Source organism: Pagrus pagrus (assembly GCF_965226575.1).
Source record: "Pagrus pagrus genome assembly, chromosome: 20".
Taxonomy (NCBI): Eukaryota; Metazoa; Chordata; class Actinopteri; order Spariformes; family Sparidae; genus Pagrus; species Pagrus pagrus.
The window spans coordinates 16,429,294-16,446,581 of record NC_140207.1 but is presented as its reverse complement, the minus strand read 5'-3'; the positions used below and the strand labels follow the sequence as shown (position 1 = coordinate 16,446,581).

The 17,288-nt window shown below is 44.6% G+C and overlaps 1 protein-coding gene across 9 annotated transcripts; it reads right to left on the bottom strand.

Annotated features, from left to right (window-relative positions):
• tfap2a (transcription factor AP-2 alpha) lies at positions 1 to 14,297 on the bottom strand (the record flags this gene model as incomplete). 9 transcript variants are annotated; one of them, XM_084340887.1, is made up of 7 exons in its annotated part: positions 1 to 1,768; positions 3,239 to 3,380; positions 5,155 to 5,273; positions 5,999 to 6,224; positions 7,828 to 7,879; positions 9,105 to 9,539; positions 14,169 to 14,297. In XM_084340887.1, 7 exons carry the CDS (start codon positions 14,199 to 14,201, stop codon positions 1,480 to 1,482), a joined length of 1,296 nt encoding a protein of 431 aa, XP_084197013.1. In that variant the 3' UTR covers positions 1 to 1,479. The 9 variants fall into 9 exon arrangements, with proteins under 9 accessions (XP_084197013.1, XP_084197016.1, XP_084197010.1 ...); XM_084340890.1 differs by having other exon boundaries at positions 9,120 to 9,539; positions 14,169 to 14,296; XM_084340884.1 differs by lacking the exon at positions 14,169 to 14,297 and adding an exon at positions 12,351 to 12,510.
• Between the last annotated feature and the right edge of the window lie 2,991 nt (positions 14,298 to 17,288).

Genomic DNA, 17,288 nt, shown 5'->3' with positions numbered 1-17,288 from the left:
AAGCGTATCAAATATTTATTTTTTTTCTGGGCAACAAAGGACTATAATACATTGACAGGCATGGGAACTATTGCCAGCACATGTCTATACAATACAGCTAAAACCGCCTCCAATTTTGGACATTATCGGACATAACAAGATATCAGGTGGTCCCAAAAAAATGTTTTTCTGAATGTCTTCCAACATTTAAAAAAAGACAATATTCCATTTATTGCTTTTATGGTGCTTCAAGGAGAGAACAAGAGGTGAAACGTATTCTGATTGGCACAACACATAAAAGCTTGTATAAAAACGAAAAATAGAAACACAACGAAAACAAAAAAAAACAGTTCTCCTCAGGGTCTCACTTTATGCTCTGTCTCAAATTTTAAAAAATAAAAAAAACTGAATAAGGATGATATATATAGAGAGAAATGGAAGTTTATTTCTATTCAATTTGTTCACTTGCTTCAATGTCGCCTCAACATGCTACAAGAGGGCTGAATTGAAAATATCCCAGAGAAATAAAAAATACCCCAAAACTTCTGTTTTTCTAAGAACCATAAAATCACATGAAGAACTAACCGAATATTCAAAAAACCCACTAAAACAGGAGGCACCAGATAAATAAAAAAAAAAAAAAAGAAGAAGTTTCAACAGACGCACCATATTTACAATTCCCATTAAATTACACATAAATAAATATATACATACATGAACACTGATTCCCTTATATAACCGTGAATCGTGTTGAAATTTCAAAAAGTTCAAGTTGGTCGCTTGGAGAGAGAGAGAGAGAGAGAAGTGAGAGAGAGTCTACAACTGAAGTCATGACATGGAGAGCTCTGTGGAAATTTCTCTTTGTTTTTCAAGTTTATTATTCACAATACTGATAAGAATTCATCCTCTTTTAGCTTCGCTTTTTTTTTTCCTCTGTGTGTGTGTGTGTGTGTGCGTGCGTGTGTGTGTGTCACAATCGTAAAATTGAGATAGAGAGGGGTCGCTGGATTTCAGTCCATTCGTTGCAGCTCATAAAAAATAAGGGGAGTACATAAAAAGTCCTCTGGCTGAGGCAGTACACCTTTTTCCTCGCCCCTGGAGCTGTTCCTCTGCAGCTTCTTTTTTTTTTTTTTCTTTTCTTTTCTTTTTTTTTTTTTTAAAATAACATTTCGTATGGTTCAGGTGTTGTTGGAAGAAGAAGAAGAAGTAGAAGTAGAAGTAGAAGTAGAAGGAGAAGAAGAAGAAGAAGAAGATTCTTGCGTCGTTTTCCCCCGTGAATCCAAAGTGGGATGTAGAAACAAAAAAAAAACCAAAAAAAAAAAAAACGTGTAAAACCGCGCAAGATCAGGAAGTGGCACGTTTAACTTTATCAATAGTATTTATAAGGTATTTATAATATTTATATTGGATGGGTGGGGGCCGGGGCGAGGCGGAGGAGTGTGGGTCGGTGTAGAGGAAGGGCCCTGGGCTTTGGCCCCCGGTGAAGGTGGGATGGAAACATCACTTTCTGTGCTTCTCGTCTTTGTCTCCGCCTTTAGTGCCGTTATCTGAGTGACTGTTGGGGTTGTTGTTGAGGTACATTTTGTCCATGGCTTTGATAGCCTCGGTCAGATAGTTCTGCAGGGCCGTGACGGCCGCGCACAGTGCCGGGGTCCCGAAACCGTGCGAGATTAGACTGAAGTGGGTCAAACAGCTCTGGATTCCCGGTTCAAGAATGGGCTGCGGCCGCGAGTTTCCCAGCGGCGAGCGGTCCTGGGACAGCAGGTCCGTGAACTCTTTGCAGACTTGCCTAAAAACAGAGACAGAGATGTATTAATAACCGAGCTGAAACACCGCAAATCCCTTCCTGTTTTTTTAATGTGCGGATGAAAATAAATCAAACTGGGCACACTGCGAGAATATTCTCAAAAATCAGACAACCCTGCTGCAAGGAGGGAGGAGGAGGAGGAGGAGGGGGGAGCTGGGCTGTGCGTTTCTAAATCTGCTTAAAGCGAGCGTAAAGTGTCCATCCAGCGAGGTGAGACAAGTTCCCCTCTGCAAATCAACTTCTTTCAATCAGCTCTCCGTGTAGTAGTGAGCTCAGCCCGTCCTGCTCCTGCTGCTTTGTTTTCAGAAAATTAACACTTGGCTGGAGAAAATGTCCCGCAGCTACAAACAGGTGGAAATTAATCTCTGAGCTCAGTGGCGGGATATTCTACTTTTTATTAACAAAAAATTAAAAAATTGTAAGAGAAAAACATCCAAATGACTTCGATGCTGAGCGATTTCTTTTTTCCTCAGAGGAGTCAGAACAGGAAACACCAACCAATGAAGCAGCTGAGCCCAACTCCACGCAGCGTACATGTTACTTATGTGCAGTCCACTAAGAGTTCATGGCAAATATTTTTACAACATTGCATTCTGGCGTTAAAAAAAAAATGGGAGTCAAGGCGGGTTTACTCTCCGTTTCACGCCATGGGTATTTTAATAAGACTCAAGCAGCCAGTAATAAGCGGTTATAGCTGACAGCTGTTTGATTATAGCGACCCATCATTAATATTAAATGCGGGCTGCTGCGCCCTTTATAAGGAATGCCCATGTTTCAGTTGACGCATTGTTAAAAAAAAAAATTCAAAATAAAACAATAACCACCAATAGAAGCGCTGGCTGTGCACCAGCTATGTGTCAATGTGACTGGAATCACAACTAAATACTGCTGTGTGTGTGTGTGTGTGTGTGTGTGTGTGAGAGAGAGAGAGAGAGAGAGAGAGAGAGAGAGAGAGAGAGAGAGAGGACAAGGGAGAGGCCCAGTCAACAAACAAACAGCTGTGTGTGTTTATTTAATATAATTATATTATATATAATATATAATATAATTATAATAACGTGTGTAAATGGAAGGAATAGTCATGAGAGGCGGTCGGTAGCAGACCATAGAGAGTGTGCAATAATATTAATTATTAGCTGTTAGCTTAGCTGATAGCGTCAGTGGGCTGATGTTGACATGGAGGAATGCTGACAACGTATTTTATCATGACATCTGACTGTGTGAGAAAAAAAATTCATTGTGCGTTTGTTTCTTAAAACGTCCAACACGTGATGAGCGTGAAAACATTTTAATAAAGTTGTCTCCCTGTGTGTGTGTGTGTGTGTGTGTGTGTGTGTGTGTGTGTGTGTGTGTGTGTGTGTGAGCTGTCAGATCAACACAAACACTGACACACACACACACACTCGCATGCATTTGCTGTGACACCCAGTGAAATGTGATAATAGCACTTACTTCGTGGCCAATAGCATGTTTTTTCTTTGGACTTGTTCGTTTGGGTCGGAATGCTGACGGTTTACATATTCAGCTACTGCCTTGGCTGGAAACTCGGTCTCGCATACATAACCGAAATCCCTGGCAAGATGTACCGCTTCGCCTGAGAGGAGAAGAAGAAGAAGAGGAAGAGGAGGAGGAGGAGGGGGAAAAAAAGTGTTTGCTTATTAAATATGGTTACATCAAATTCAGAGCAGTTCACACTCCCTCGCTTGGACTAAACACGTGATTAATCTGATGTGAGCGGTGGGGGGAGAGGAGGGGGTGATGGCACCTGTGCCCTCCCGACAACACTAATGATGATGATAGCAACGATCACAGCCCAGATATCATAATAACACTAATAATAAAGCGGCCCTGCGAGCTGTCAATACACGTCAGGCTCTCTGCTCCATACCGTGAGAACTGTTAAATAGGCTGCGGAGGAGAAACAATAAGTGGATATGAAATATAGACGGAGCGTCATGCTTAACACCATGTCATTGATTACCAATGCCTGCGCATTATTGAAAGTCCAGCGAGATCACACGGGGCATGGGGAAGCAATTTTAAAGGGCTATACCCAAATCTCACTCTTTCCCTTTTTTTTTTTGCATACTTGAGCGATGAGAATTACAGGTTTCATTCCGTCCGAGTCTCAGCTCGCCTCTCTTGTTGGTTGACATTCCCCCCCCCTCTAAAAGTCTTTGGTTTTAATTTCCTGAAGCAGTTGAGTTCTCTCTTTTTTTTTTTTTTTACTGCGGGGCTTCCTGCCCATAAGCCTCTGCTCCGGAAGAACGCATGCGCCAATTAGCATCAAAGCTCAAGTCCAGTAAACTCGTTTCCATAAAATGGAGCGGATCGTAAACAATGACAGCACTTCAGAAAACGCAGTGTCCCTTCACTAAACAACCGGCTGCCATCCACCACCACCACCACCACCACACGCGCGTGCCACCACCCCCTTATTACCCGGAATCATACATTTCTCCAGGCTCATTACAATACAGCGCCAAATCTCTCCGACGCACAATGAACACTCGGCCCCTCTCTCCTGCAATAATGATTAACAGGGCCCAATGAACCGTCGCGCGCTTTCACCTTTGGAAAACGCGCTGCACACCAAATACCACTGCACTGAATAATACGCTCCAACTCTGCAAGCGAAATGGATTTATCCGGCGTAAAAGGCGTCTCCTCAGCGCGCCGTAATTGACTAATTTATTCTTTAATAGGCCCAAAAACATATAGCTCCCCATAGGTCAGCAGCGCCGCGCCATTTGCATGCAGCGCAAAAAAAAACACCCGAGCGTGGGAAGCTATTAACGCGAGAATTAAGTCACCATTAAAACAAAATAAATACATTTTTAAAAAGTCAGCCCTCGCGCCGCCACACTGGCGTGTTTGAAAACAACGCGGGGTTAATAAATCAATCGACTTCTCATCCGTGAGGTGAAACAGCTCAGCGGTGCCCAATAAACAAGCAGCACTCAATAATTAACTGGACTTCAACACAAATTCATCCAGTGTATAAACTAGGCCAGGCGTGGACCTGTAAGTGCGCTCCTGAAAGCGGAGGCCAACGCTGCAAAGCCACTAGAATCACCAGCACCTCTCTCTCTCTCTCCCTCTCCTCTCAGACACACACACACACACACACACACACACACACACACACATCCTTCATGCTTTATTACTTGCGAGGCAAAGTCGGTCCACATTACACGGATGAGCGCATATGCTGATTTCCAACACAGAGAAAGAAAGACAGAAAGAAAGAGAGTGAGTGAGTGAGAGAGAGAGAGGAGAGAGAGAGGAGAGAGAAAAAAAAACTCCAAGCACCTGATATCGCGCGAGCAGCGAGGGTGGGAACGTGATTTAACGGCGACCAGACTTACCTTCGACTAGTGACGTCAGCAAGGTGACGTTGGCCGCCTTGCGTCTGCCCGCAGGTAGATTCAAGCCGATTTTATCCAACTTCTCCCTTAAGGATCTTCCTCCATTCTTGGATTTGGCCCTGTGAGCGAGCAAAAAAAACAGAGCGGAAGCTCAGAAACGATGGATTTCAAAATAATGCACAGGCAAAGATATTTCTTTTCAAACGATTTGACGACACTTTCCATGAGGCGGACTCTGATGTGACGATAGGTGCGCACAATTTAAAAAAAAAGGTGAACGCGGCTGATGGGGTATGGCTGCCTCTACCCCTCCAACACAAGCTATAAATAAAAACCAAAGGAGCCCCAGCCTGTTCTCCAGCAGACAAATACTGTACAAAATGAATAAATAAAGCCCTACTTAATAGGCAGCACTATTACTGGCTGCGTGTCTGCAGCACTTCAGTAGACAGTTCACTGGAGACCAATGTTTTCATGTGTAATGCCTTCACTGGGCCTATAGAGCTGGGCTTGAAACAGACTAGGCCTACATTAATTTGAGAGAGAGAGGGGGGAGAGAGAGAGAGAGAGATCCAGCGCGCTGGGGAAGTTAATATGGAATTTAACAGACCCCTCCTGCTTTAAATGCAGGAGCTAGGTGTCATGGTTGGTCGATTTTAATTATTCTTGGTACAGAGGAGAGAGAGAGAGAGAGAGAGAGACAGAGAGAGAGATGCACGCACGCACACAGAGAGAGAGAGAGAGAGAGAGAGAGAGAATGGCTTGGAGTGGAGTGAGAGAGTTCACGCAGACGCAAACGCGCGCGCACGCACAGGTAACAACAGAGCGGGATTTCTTCGCTCACCTCCTCAGCACCCCGCCCAGCAGGGAGGCGTTGAGGCACTCGGGCGGCGAGAGGCGTCTCTGCACCTCCGCCACCGTGACCTTGTACTTTGATGTGGAGCTGAGGAGGGACAGGCGACCCGGAACCGAGCAGAACACCTCGTTGGGGTTTACCACCCCTCCGAAAAGACCGTCCTTATTTACGGGGATGGCGGAGATGTTGTTGTTCTTGGATAAAGACACTGGACCTAGCAAGGGGAGAGAGAGAGAGTGGGGGGGGGGGGGAGAGGAGGAGGAGGGGGGAGAGAGAGAGGGAGAGAGAGAGAGACCGTGCTCAGTGAATTTCATGCAATGCAGAGCCTTAACTAAATGAGAAGGGGGGATTTAGGCCCCGGATTTAGAGTTTAGCACCACATGTGTACACTTTCAGCAGGGAAGGGTGTGCAGAGGGAAGCGAGTAATGGAGGCCTATACATGGCAGCAGCAGTAATAATAATAATAATAATAATAATAATAACAATAATAATAATAATAATGTGTGTGTGTGTGTGTGTGTGTGTGTGTGTGTGTGTGTCAGAATCAGTCATTTTGCGCCATGATTCTCGCTCAGCTCCAGATGTTCAACATGCAGAATATTTCCACTCGCCTGTTCTTTATTTAAAAAAACACCGGTCAACATCTTTATGTAGAGATCTCAGCAGCAGACAGCGAGGAGCTCCTCTGCCCCAGCGCCCCTGCAGCCTATATATTTCTTATTTATTCCTTCGCGCTATGGATCCACTCTGCACCGAGCAAAACCACCCCAACCGAGAGATTTAGGTTAAGTCTACCTATTTTGACATATCCTCGGTATCCAGCAAAACACCGTCGCCCGTGTGTGATTTCACACCGGGGAGGAGGAGGAGGTGGTGGTGGTGGAGAGGTGGGGGTGGTGGTGGGGTGGCTCAGCACTACTGGGCTTTACACCGTTTTGGTGTGCAGTAACCGGAGACAAAGGGGACTGTGCGCCTTTGGATAGATCACTTGTGACATTAATGGCTCAGGGGAGCCTAATAGAGACAATAGGAGTTAAACGAACTCTTGAGATTACTAATATAAGAAGCCAATTATCATGTTGATACGCAGATAGGCAGCCTCGAAAAAAGGGAAAGAATGGGGGGGAAAAAGACAGAAAGGGAAAGAAAGGAAGCTCCACGTCTTATCGAGCGAGCTTTGATTTGACCTGACAAAACGCTTTGGGGGAAGAAAAGAAAAAAGGGGGCCTCGTCGTGATTTAATAATATAAATCACCTGATTTTTCACAGCAGATCAAATAAAAACACATCATCCAACAAACCTCCGCTGAATTTTTTTTTTTTTTTGCGTTTTGATTCCCTCCTCCAAATGACAGGCTATCACCCTGCTCACACCAGGCCCGAGCTCCGGCTTCCATTTTAAAAAAAGGTTTGACCGTGCAGTCTGATTGCAGCCATTGCCTTTCACCACTCAAGAGCCAGGACCCGTCTATGAGGCCTGCATCTTTGACCATCAGCACCACGGGGCCTACAAAGCCCCACCAGCTCCACTCATCTTCTCCCCGCTGCCGTGAAACGCTGACAGTAAATTCCATCAGCGAGGGAGAGAGAAGAGGAGGCAAAAAAAAAAAAGGTGCAGCCAGTTTGATGCACTTGGAAAACCATGTAATGAAAAATAGGCTACCGCGTATTAGGATCAGTCAGGCATTACCGCATTGCATCGAGTTCTCTCGAGCAGAATGGTGAATGGCGTGTGTGTGTGTGTAGTGTGGTGTGTGTGTGCAGTGTGCGTACAGCTTGCAGAAACATGCATGATATCTCGGAGGAAATTGCTTACCTTTTTTAATTACAGTCTGGTCGGGAATGTGAACTCCTTGATCCTCAACAGGCTGTGACACAAATGCAAAAAAAAAAAAGGGACAATTTTAGCACAAAGGCACCTAAAAAAAAAAAGAAAAAGAAAAATACCAGTCCTCGGTGCTGTGTACGTGAACGCAACCCGGGGACGCTGCATGTGCGCGAACAAAAGCCTGACACAATTAGCCCACAATCAGCCCAACGTGGAGGCTCTCGGAGGCCCCGTGTACCTGTTATTATTGCCCACGAGTGGTTTTCAGCCGGGTCGCACGCTGACGGACGCGTTCGCAGGCAGATCACCAACTCAGACTTAAATAACGAAGCTGTGTCGCCCCATAATCCTGACCTAATTTCGCCCTCAGATTGGCTCTACTCACAAGGAAACTTCTAATCTAGATTGGATAGTAATTACGGCAGCGCAGCCTATTAAAGGCCTATGAACTAATTAGAGGATTATTGGTGTTTGTTTCTGATTAAAAACTGGGGGGGGGGGTGGGGGGACACACTCCCGAGGAAGGACTGAAGGGGGGTTATTGGCCAATTTTTAGCGCTCGTTTCTTCACGACACCTGAACACAACCCACCCAAAACTCAGCAGCTCTCTCCTGGTTTGGTGTGTCACAGTGTCGCAGAGAGCGGCGAGCCTCATCCGTTTTTATTTTATTTTTTAATATATCAAATAAAGTCAGAGGACGTGGGGAAATTTGTGGCACTACAGGCGCTTTGTTTACTTTTTTTCCCCCCTCCCTCTTTTTAAATCTATTTCATTTAACTGGCTCGGAGCGGTGATCTTGAGCAAAAGGCACGTCCAATTGCTCGTTCGTGAAAAAATACATTTGGTAAATTCAATCAGAGACGCGGAAAAACGGAGCAGATTCGTTCACAATAACCGGGACAGCGCTGCAAACACTTTCTCCATGCCACAGTGAAATAAAGAAATGGCTGCGTTAGTCAGACACTGGTTTAACGCGTCTCATCCTGCTGACACAATAGCATTCACAATAACACTTTCACACTCATGCTTAATAATAACATGGCAACGAATGGTAATTATAGAAGGCAGGCTGCTTCGACACATTGCAATGATAATTCTATTAATATAAAACACAGCAGAATTAACCTCGTTAGCGTGAATGGTGAGGTAATATTAGTTTTAAAATGTGTATTCATGCTCAACAACAGTGCCAACAGCTATGGATGGAATGAATGTCAACCTTTCATCATGAACAGAGTAAAGCCCATAAAAAGAGACACGTACATAGGTAAACCTCACCTGAACGTCTTCTAAAGAGTGAGGTATTCCATGGATAGGGATAGAGTCCGAGAGTCCCGTGTCGATGCCGTGGCCGGACGGTAGGAGCACTTCCCTGCGGTACTCCCGGCACAGCTGGTGGGGCAGGCTGCGGTGCTGGTGCAGCAGGCCGCTCTCCTGACCCTGCCTCTGGCCCGGCCAGCCCGGGTGCTGCGGCTGCGGCTGGGCGTGCAGGGAGTTGAGGGAGTACGGGTCGTTGACGTGCGAGTAAGGGTCCTGAGACTGCGGGTAGATGGGCTGGTAGGGCGGGGGGAAGTACGGGGGCTGGAAGTCCGAGTTCGGTGTGTGGGAGAGCGGAGGGGCGCTCGTGTAGGGACTCTGGCCCACGCCGCCCAGCTGAGGTAGCCTGGCTGTCCCATTGCTGGTCCCGTCGTGACGGTCCTGGTGGAGGAGAACAGAGAGAAGAGTTTGTTTTAGATTAAATGCATTTTTTTAAAATTTGATAATAATAATTTTAAAAAGGCACGACTATAAATGAACGTGTTTCCTTTCTTTGTTTTAACCGCAGGATGCTCTGCGGGCATGAGCGAATATGGCCTGAGTGGATGACAGGAATTAGAGCTGAAGTGTGGGTTATTAAATTAAAATCACTCGCGCTGATTGCTTTTAAACAATAAAGGCAACAATTCAACGCAAACACTGCTCGTCCGTAAGGTCTTAGAAATAAGAAAAAATAAATAACGTGATAATAATTTGACAAAAGTAAATAATCAAATTAAAACATCGAAATTCCGGAGGTGGAAATGCCCTCAGATAAATAACCGAGCCTCGCAGGATTTCGGCTTTTTTTTTTTTTTTTGTTGCTTTTTTTCTCTCCAAGGTGTCCCAGAATCTTTACGCATGCAAGCTTGTTTTACAAAACATTATTCAGCGAGAGAGAGAGAGAGAAAAAAGCACCAATATAAGAAACAAAATCTGATGTGCAAACAAATTTGGAAGTGTCGGACACGGTGAGGCTCCAGCAACTTACCATCGCGGAAAAACTGTGCACTAACATCTGAGAGGATTTTTGTATTTTCTTTTTTTTTTTGCTGCGACTCGAGAAAATAATCAGTTCGGGAAACACTCGGCGTGTTTGAGGGGGCGAGCGGAGGAAAATCAACCAGCAAAACAAAACAACAAAAAAAAATGTTGAGCCCCCCAGAAAAAAAAAAAGACTCTTCTCTTCTCTCCTGCAAGCTCGCGATGGCCCCGGCGATCAGATCTGTGCCACAGCAGCAGCAGGACGATAATCCATCAGAAATAAACGGTTAGATCCCCGCTGCCCTTCATCTGGGTCTAAAAATGCAGATATTCGGCGGTGCTGGCGGATTTGGGTCGAAAAGTTTCTCTCGGAGGAAGAAAAAAAAAAGCCCTCTTTTCTCCCTGCTCTCCTGGCTTCTATCACAGTGCTGCCGTCCCCTCGCTTGAGCTCATATTAGCAAAAGAGCCGCTTCTTCGTCTCCCTCTTGGACTCCTAATGGAACGCATTCATGACTATTAATATTACAGGAATACTTAATAATAAGGAAAGAATGGTCGGAAATCGGGCGTGAAGCGGAGGACGCAACTCAAGGCAGGAGTCTGCGCTTAAATGACGTCCATTGAAAGGAGGAATCAGTATATCTAATCAGAGATGGGGAGAGAGAGAGAGGGAGGGAGAGAGAGAGGAAGAGGGAGTGAGAGACTGTGGAGGGAGTGGAGAGAGAGAGAGACAAAAAGAGGGACATTCACTCTCGTCTGACGAATCAGAGAGAGAGGGGAGGAGGAGGAGGGGGGCATTTTTAAAAGGGTCCCAGGGCCAAAGCGCAAAAGTGAAAGAAAGACATAGGAATGGAGGGAGGTGGACCGCAGACAGGCGAAGAGGAAGAAGGAGAAGGAGAAGCAGCCATGGAAGGAAACAATGTGCACCTCTGAACTGGGTGAAAATCCAGCAGGCGACGCGATGGGCTCGTTTCTACCACTCGTCCCTTTGTTTTCCAGCTCAGACTCCGACAGCGAGCTGTCCTCCATGGGTCTCCTTTCTCTCCTCTGTCTCCGCCGAATTAATCCACCGGTTCCTCCTCGACTCCAAACCCAGAGTCACACCGGCTAACTTTTAACTTTGACCCGGAAAAGACGGAGGAATAAAATAAAATAAAATTCCCCCCCAAAAAAAGTCTGTATCAGGGCCGCTCGGATCCGGCGCTCTCACCAACTTTTTACGCGCGGCTCACACAGCTCCACTCCCCTTCCTGCTCAATCACGCATTTAAAAAAAAAGAAAAATATTACGAAACGGCGGGGCTGTGACCGGATTTCGATCGCGAATTTCATTTCCTTGCGTCGACGCCAACGAGGAGAAAACATTAGCCTGTAAATTAAAACAAGCACCACAACATGAACACGGAGGTGGACAGCTTCTTGTTTTCCTGCTCTCGGCCGTCCCCGTCCTCTCAGGACGCGGGCGAAAAACACGTCCGACTGGCTTCTCCACTCCTAAACAAGTCCCTGATATTACTGCCAAACTTTGTCCGTGCCCATAACAACAGTCACTCAGTGTATGCAGTCCACACACACCGCGCACACACGCACAATCTCACGGCTCAAATTGCAGAGATATTAAAATTGAAGGATGAGCGTCCATGCCATGAATAAAAGGCGGCTGTTTGAGCGCGTGCGTCTGCTATTTGGTTAAAATATTTATTTTTAATTAAATGCGTGGTAAGTGTGTGTTATTATCATCTCAATGTTTTCACGTGTCATTTAAAAATTGACTGTATTTTTTTAAAATGTGAATTTACAGAGAAAAAATATAAATCACAGGTGTGCAGCTAACATATCCATATTTATATCTAATATATTCAATTATTACACACAGCTGTTGTTACCTGAGTGCTACATAATAATGTTAATAACAATAATAATTATTATGGATGTTGGAACTATTGCCACTATCAAAATAATTTAATATCACCCTCTAATTTCACTCCACAAAAAAATACACCAGCAAAGAAGAAGCTTTTTAAAAATGAATATTAAAATAAAAGCCATGGATCTGCTCCTGCTGCAGTGGAGCCACACGTGTTCACTAACAGCTGTCAGAAGAATGACACATTTGGATCAAAACAATACATCACATCCCTGAAAATAATTATCTGAGCAGTACTTTTCTTTTCTTTTTTCCAAGAAAATGAAATCAAATTAAAACAAACCAAGAGAGGAAGCCCCTTACCTCGCAATCTTCATATTTAATGTTATCAGTTAATTTCCAGAGCATTTTCATGGGTTGCTGAGGTGGATATTGAGTATAGGTATCGCCTTAGTTCTTGTTTTCACTCACTGAATTGTGCTCCCCCGCTCAGAAAAACTACTTTTATTGAAGCTGTGGGCTGCCTGTCTGTCTTGCGCTCTGAGGTCTCCCTCTAATGGTGGAAGTGAAGGGCTGGAGCAGCTCTGTAATAACACTGGCACAGGGCCTCATTAGCATATCAACAGCCGTTTGATTCCCCCCATCTGCTCCACACACACACACACACACACACACTCACACGCACAACACACGCAAAAAAAAAAAAAGCACAACACCAATGGACAGCGGCGCACAGGTAAAAAACTAAAGCAGCGAGACGCTACACATGCTTATAATTTCTACTGTTCACTGGGGTGTGTTTGTTGACGGGAGGGCACAGAGTCGTGCATGGGGACCTTGTGCGCACCTGGGACGCTCTCTCCTCTCATTTCTACGCGTCTTTTCCAACGCTACTGGAAGAGACAGCACACTTAACGACCAACTGGCAATTTTAATTCTAAAAATCAGCGCGCGTATTTGCTCGGAAATAACTTTTTTTTTTTATTGAATCGTGTGTGAGAGCAGCATGTCTATGCAAATACGAGCCTGTCACACACTATTCCTTCTTCTTCTTTTTCTCACCACCCTTGATTTTTCTCCCAAACTGTTATTTTAATCCCATTGAGAGTGGAGACCTTGAGAGGCTATTCTTTCAGTGTTATGTTAAAAAGGTGAGCCATTGGAAGCGGCTCTACAGGTCCACCGGCTACCTGTGAGGGCGCAGGGGTTTTGGAAGGGGGGGGGATGTAAATAATTAACACAACAACATGGCCTTGTTTCATCTGAATGAGCGGCTATGAGGGCCTGGCTCTGCCCTGTCGCCGGCCGAGCCTTCACCTCAGCAGGTCGTGGGTCAGCAGACAGGTCGCCAGCTCTTTAAGGCGTTGGCCCCTCTCGTTCCCTTTTTTTTTTTCCTGGATTACCATTTTTGGTGGAGTGCCCTTTTTTCCGAGAGCGGTTGTTATTAATGAGAATGGAGCGATGAAACTGGCTGACAATGACAGCTACATGTATGCATGCCGTGTGTGTGTCTTCTGGAGGTTTTGGCCCTGGTTGTGTGTGTGTGTGTTTGTGTGTGTGAGCTGCCTGACGAGTGAAACTAAAGTGTTAGTTTCAGCAAAGATCGTCTCCTAAATCACCCACAGCTCACAAAACAAGGCCAGTTTCTCAGAGAAGCGCAGACAATCTCTTGGAGCGAGACTGTGGAGAAAGTCAGGATGGGATGCTCCTAAGTTTAAAGACATGTAATCCCAATTCGGGAGCAGGTATAAATATAGTTAATGCGATTTTTTTTTTTTTACTTTAGAGACGCAACACAGGCTGCGTTCTTACACCACACCGCCTCCTGTTTATGATCACGCACATCTGTATGTATGTATCTGAAATGCATATGCCTACAACAGCCTCCTCACGTTTTCATATCAAAACAACGAGGTGCGCAATTTGACATGTAAGCTCGCATCACCGCAGAAGGAGAGAAAAAAAGACTTTTCAAAATAAAATATCCTCAACTTCTTCGTGTGATCTCCTGACGGATAAAAATCCATAAGCTTTAACACAGGAGTCCCTCCACAAGCTCCCCTTTGCCAAAGATTGTACGGTGCCTGCGCAGCCTCATCCTACAACAAGTCGACACTTTGACAGTTTTCAAGGATTTTTTTTCCACAGCCGTCTCTTTGTCTTAAAGTAAGCAGCACGTACCTGCCATTCCCCCATTTTGCCCATAATTGACATTCTTTGTCTTCTGCTGCCTTTTGGTGGGTGTTTTTTTTTTTCCTTCGTGGTCGATCCCGATGCCGTGTCCTATCTCATCGAGCCTTCGGTCCCAGAGTAAACCTTTTGCTCTTTACCTGGACCGGATCGCCTCACCTGGCCATAAAAGCGGTGTGGGGCCACCTGGTGACGCATGCGCACTGCTCCGGGCGTGGACGAGAAAGGAGAGACTACCTGGGAAAAGAGTGAAATAGGCGATTTGTGTGAGGCCTGCGCTGCCATACTTTGGTCTCTAATGTCAGTGAGATGTGATTTAATCAAGGAAAAATAATAAAAATGAACAAACAAAAAAATACGATTTATTCTTGTCGCTTATTTGAGGGAAATGAAACATCCAGCACTCATCACAGCCGTTGTTATAAATAAAACAATATCCAACAGGAATTATATTTGCAGGTAATTGTCTTTATAATCGTATAACATATAAAATACATATATTATAGAGTGGCGAATTATGTGCATCAGCTGAATTAACATTCAAAATAATTTGTTATATAAAAAGTGAGAAAAGTGTATTGTGCACACTGAAGGACAGGTGAGATGTGATGCTGTTTTCCCCACAGTTCCTTGCAAAAATATAATTATTATAATAAAGATAACAAAGATGACTTGTTAGATTATATCTCCGCCTTTAACTGAAATTAAAGAGCGAAACGTTAATTGTTTAATTATTTGTTTGTCTTCAACAAATATCTGTCAGTCCTGTGGGTCAATTCACCTTTTTCTTTCTTCTTCATGTTTTTAACTTTTAAACAACAACATGGATGCTCACTGCGAATGAAAGTGTGTCAGGTTAAAAAAAAAAAGAATAAAAAAAACTTGAAGGTTAACTGCCAACATCATTACTTCTACACAGAGAGCTACCCCACTATTGTGAGGCTCATTATTTATTTATCCACTGTTTATTTCTAATACATACTTATGTAGACCCCTCCGGCCAGGAGCGAATGAGCTCCCCCCCTCTCTCCCTCTCTCTCTCTCTCTCTCTCTCTCTCTCTCACACACACACACACACACACACACAGAGAGAGAGAGAGAGAGAGAGAGAGAGCAACACGTGCGCTCACAGAGGTGATAATGGTCAAATCTTTAGTCTAAAGCCTCTTTTTCCTCCTCTCCTAACTTTCTGACGCACACGCAGACTGCAGACAGAGTTGCAGTGCGTGGTTCTGTCACTTCACCACACACTCACTTTAAACATATGCTTTTTAATGCACTCAGAATACTGGGCAAACTTTTTAACTCTCCATTTTGCATTTCCTCCAATAAATCCTTCCCTACTTTTGTTTCTCTTTTTTTTGTTTGTTTGTTTTTTCGCAATTGCATAATTCCACACAGAATCTATAGATTTTTTCCTGCTGTTAATATTTAAAACAAGCCTTCATGTTTTGAACTTCAAAGGCGAACACATTTTAACTGCACACACAATACCTGCAGCTATACAGACCTCACCAGGAACTGGACAAAGGAGAGGGAGGTGGTGGTGGTGGTGGTGATGGGGGATCAGAAATATTGTTTGGGGCTCTGCGCACTCAGGGAGGAGTAAGTTTTTAAAGCAGAGCTGTCTGAGAGTGGGTTACTCTCAGACAAGAGCGGGGTCCCTTTTGAATATCCAGCCTGTTTGTCTAGGGCTTGGTTTCAACCACTTCCACCAGAGCACCGGGCCTCCGGCAACGTTCAGCTTCCTAAAACTGCGAGCTCTCTTTAATAGGCGTCGGCAACGGCTGCACCTCAGGCCAATCCTGAGCAGCCGCTCATGTGGAGAGAAAAAATATTATTATTAATATTATTTTTATTATTATTATTATCATTATTATTATTATTATTAATTTGGTGGTAGTGTTGTGTGTTTATATGTGGTACTGGTCACCAAGGGAAATTGCCGAGACACGAACAGACCTCCGTGCGTAATTTACGCGTCCCTGTCTTTGCCAAAAATGTTGTGAAACATTCCAGGAAGCGTTTCCTTGTTGTTTTTCTAATATTGATCGGTGAGGGGGTTTATTCCTCGGCCCACAACTTATAGAGAAGTTGGACAATCATCACTGAAGAGAGGCCCCGATTGATTCGCTGCAAAGATTCCTGTCTGCAGACTCGCACCAGCTGGACGCGTCTGACTGCTGAAGACAGAAACTATCCCGTCACCAATGAAAGGAACAGAAGCCCTGTGTGGCTGCGTGATATTCATGACAGTGGTGTCTGTTGAGTGAGAAGTGGGTTTCAGGCCCATTTGAAACGCGGCTCTCCAGAGGGAGATAACTTGTGTTCTAGCGCCACCTTCCTTCAGGATGAGAGTCGGGACGCGCCGCCGGTGGGTTTAAGACAATATTGCAGGTAATTAAAACCAAATGAGAGCGTGTGAGCTGTGAGGATTCCTCAAAGTGAAACCGCCAAACCGATGCCAGTCAACAAAGCAGGTGTTCAGAAGTGCCATGTGGCAATTTGGCAAATAAAAATATCTGGCCCCTCGGGTCGAAACTGAGGAGAGTGTCAGGTTTGTTTATCACTTGACCATTACACAATTAGACGTCTCTTTTCAGCCCCTCTTCTTGACTTTTACCCCTCTTTACTTTCTCATAAACTTTAATCACACTTTCGAAAACTAAACCCGATCATTTTCACGGTAATGAAATAAAGGCTGAAAGCCTAGATCACATATTCCGATGCAGCGAGAGGTGAGACTATTTTTTTTCCTGCTTCTGTGCAGACTTTTTCTGAATGTGAAGCAAAATAAAAATAAATAAAATGAAATAAAGCCAAGTTAAAGCTTTAAGATCGTCGGCACGTTTTAAAACAGTTTAATAATCCTGTGGTGCCATCTTGTGGTCGTAAAAAAAAAAAAATCCAGTTTCTACTCTACTCTGTCTGGTCCCTGAGGTGTTTATAGGCCATCAGTAAATTGAGTTTGAATCTCACAGCTATGTCGTGACTCTGGAGTTTGCAGGTGGGCGTGATGATGACTTTTTGGTAAACAGGGTTCATTGTCACCACTGGCCGTTCATCTCCAAACGACACAAGTCGTCGTAGATGAGAAGCAAGTTACTTTTC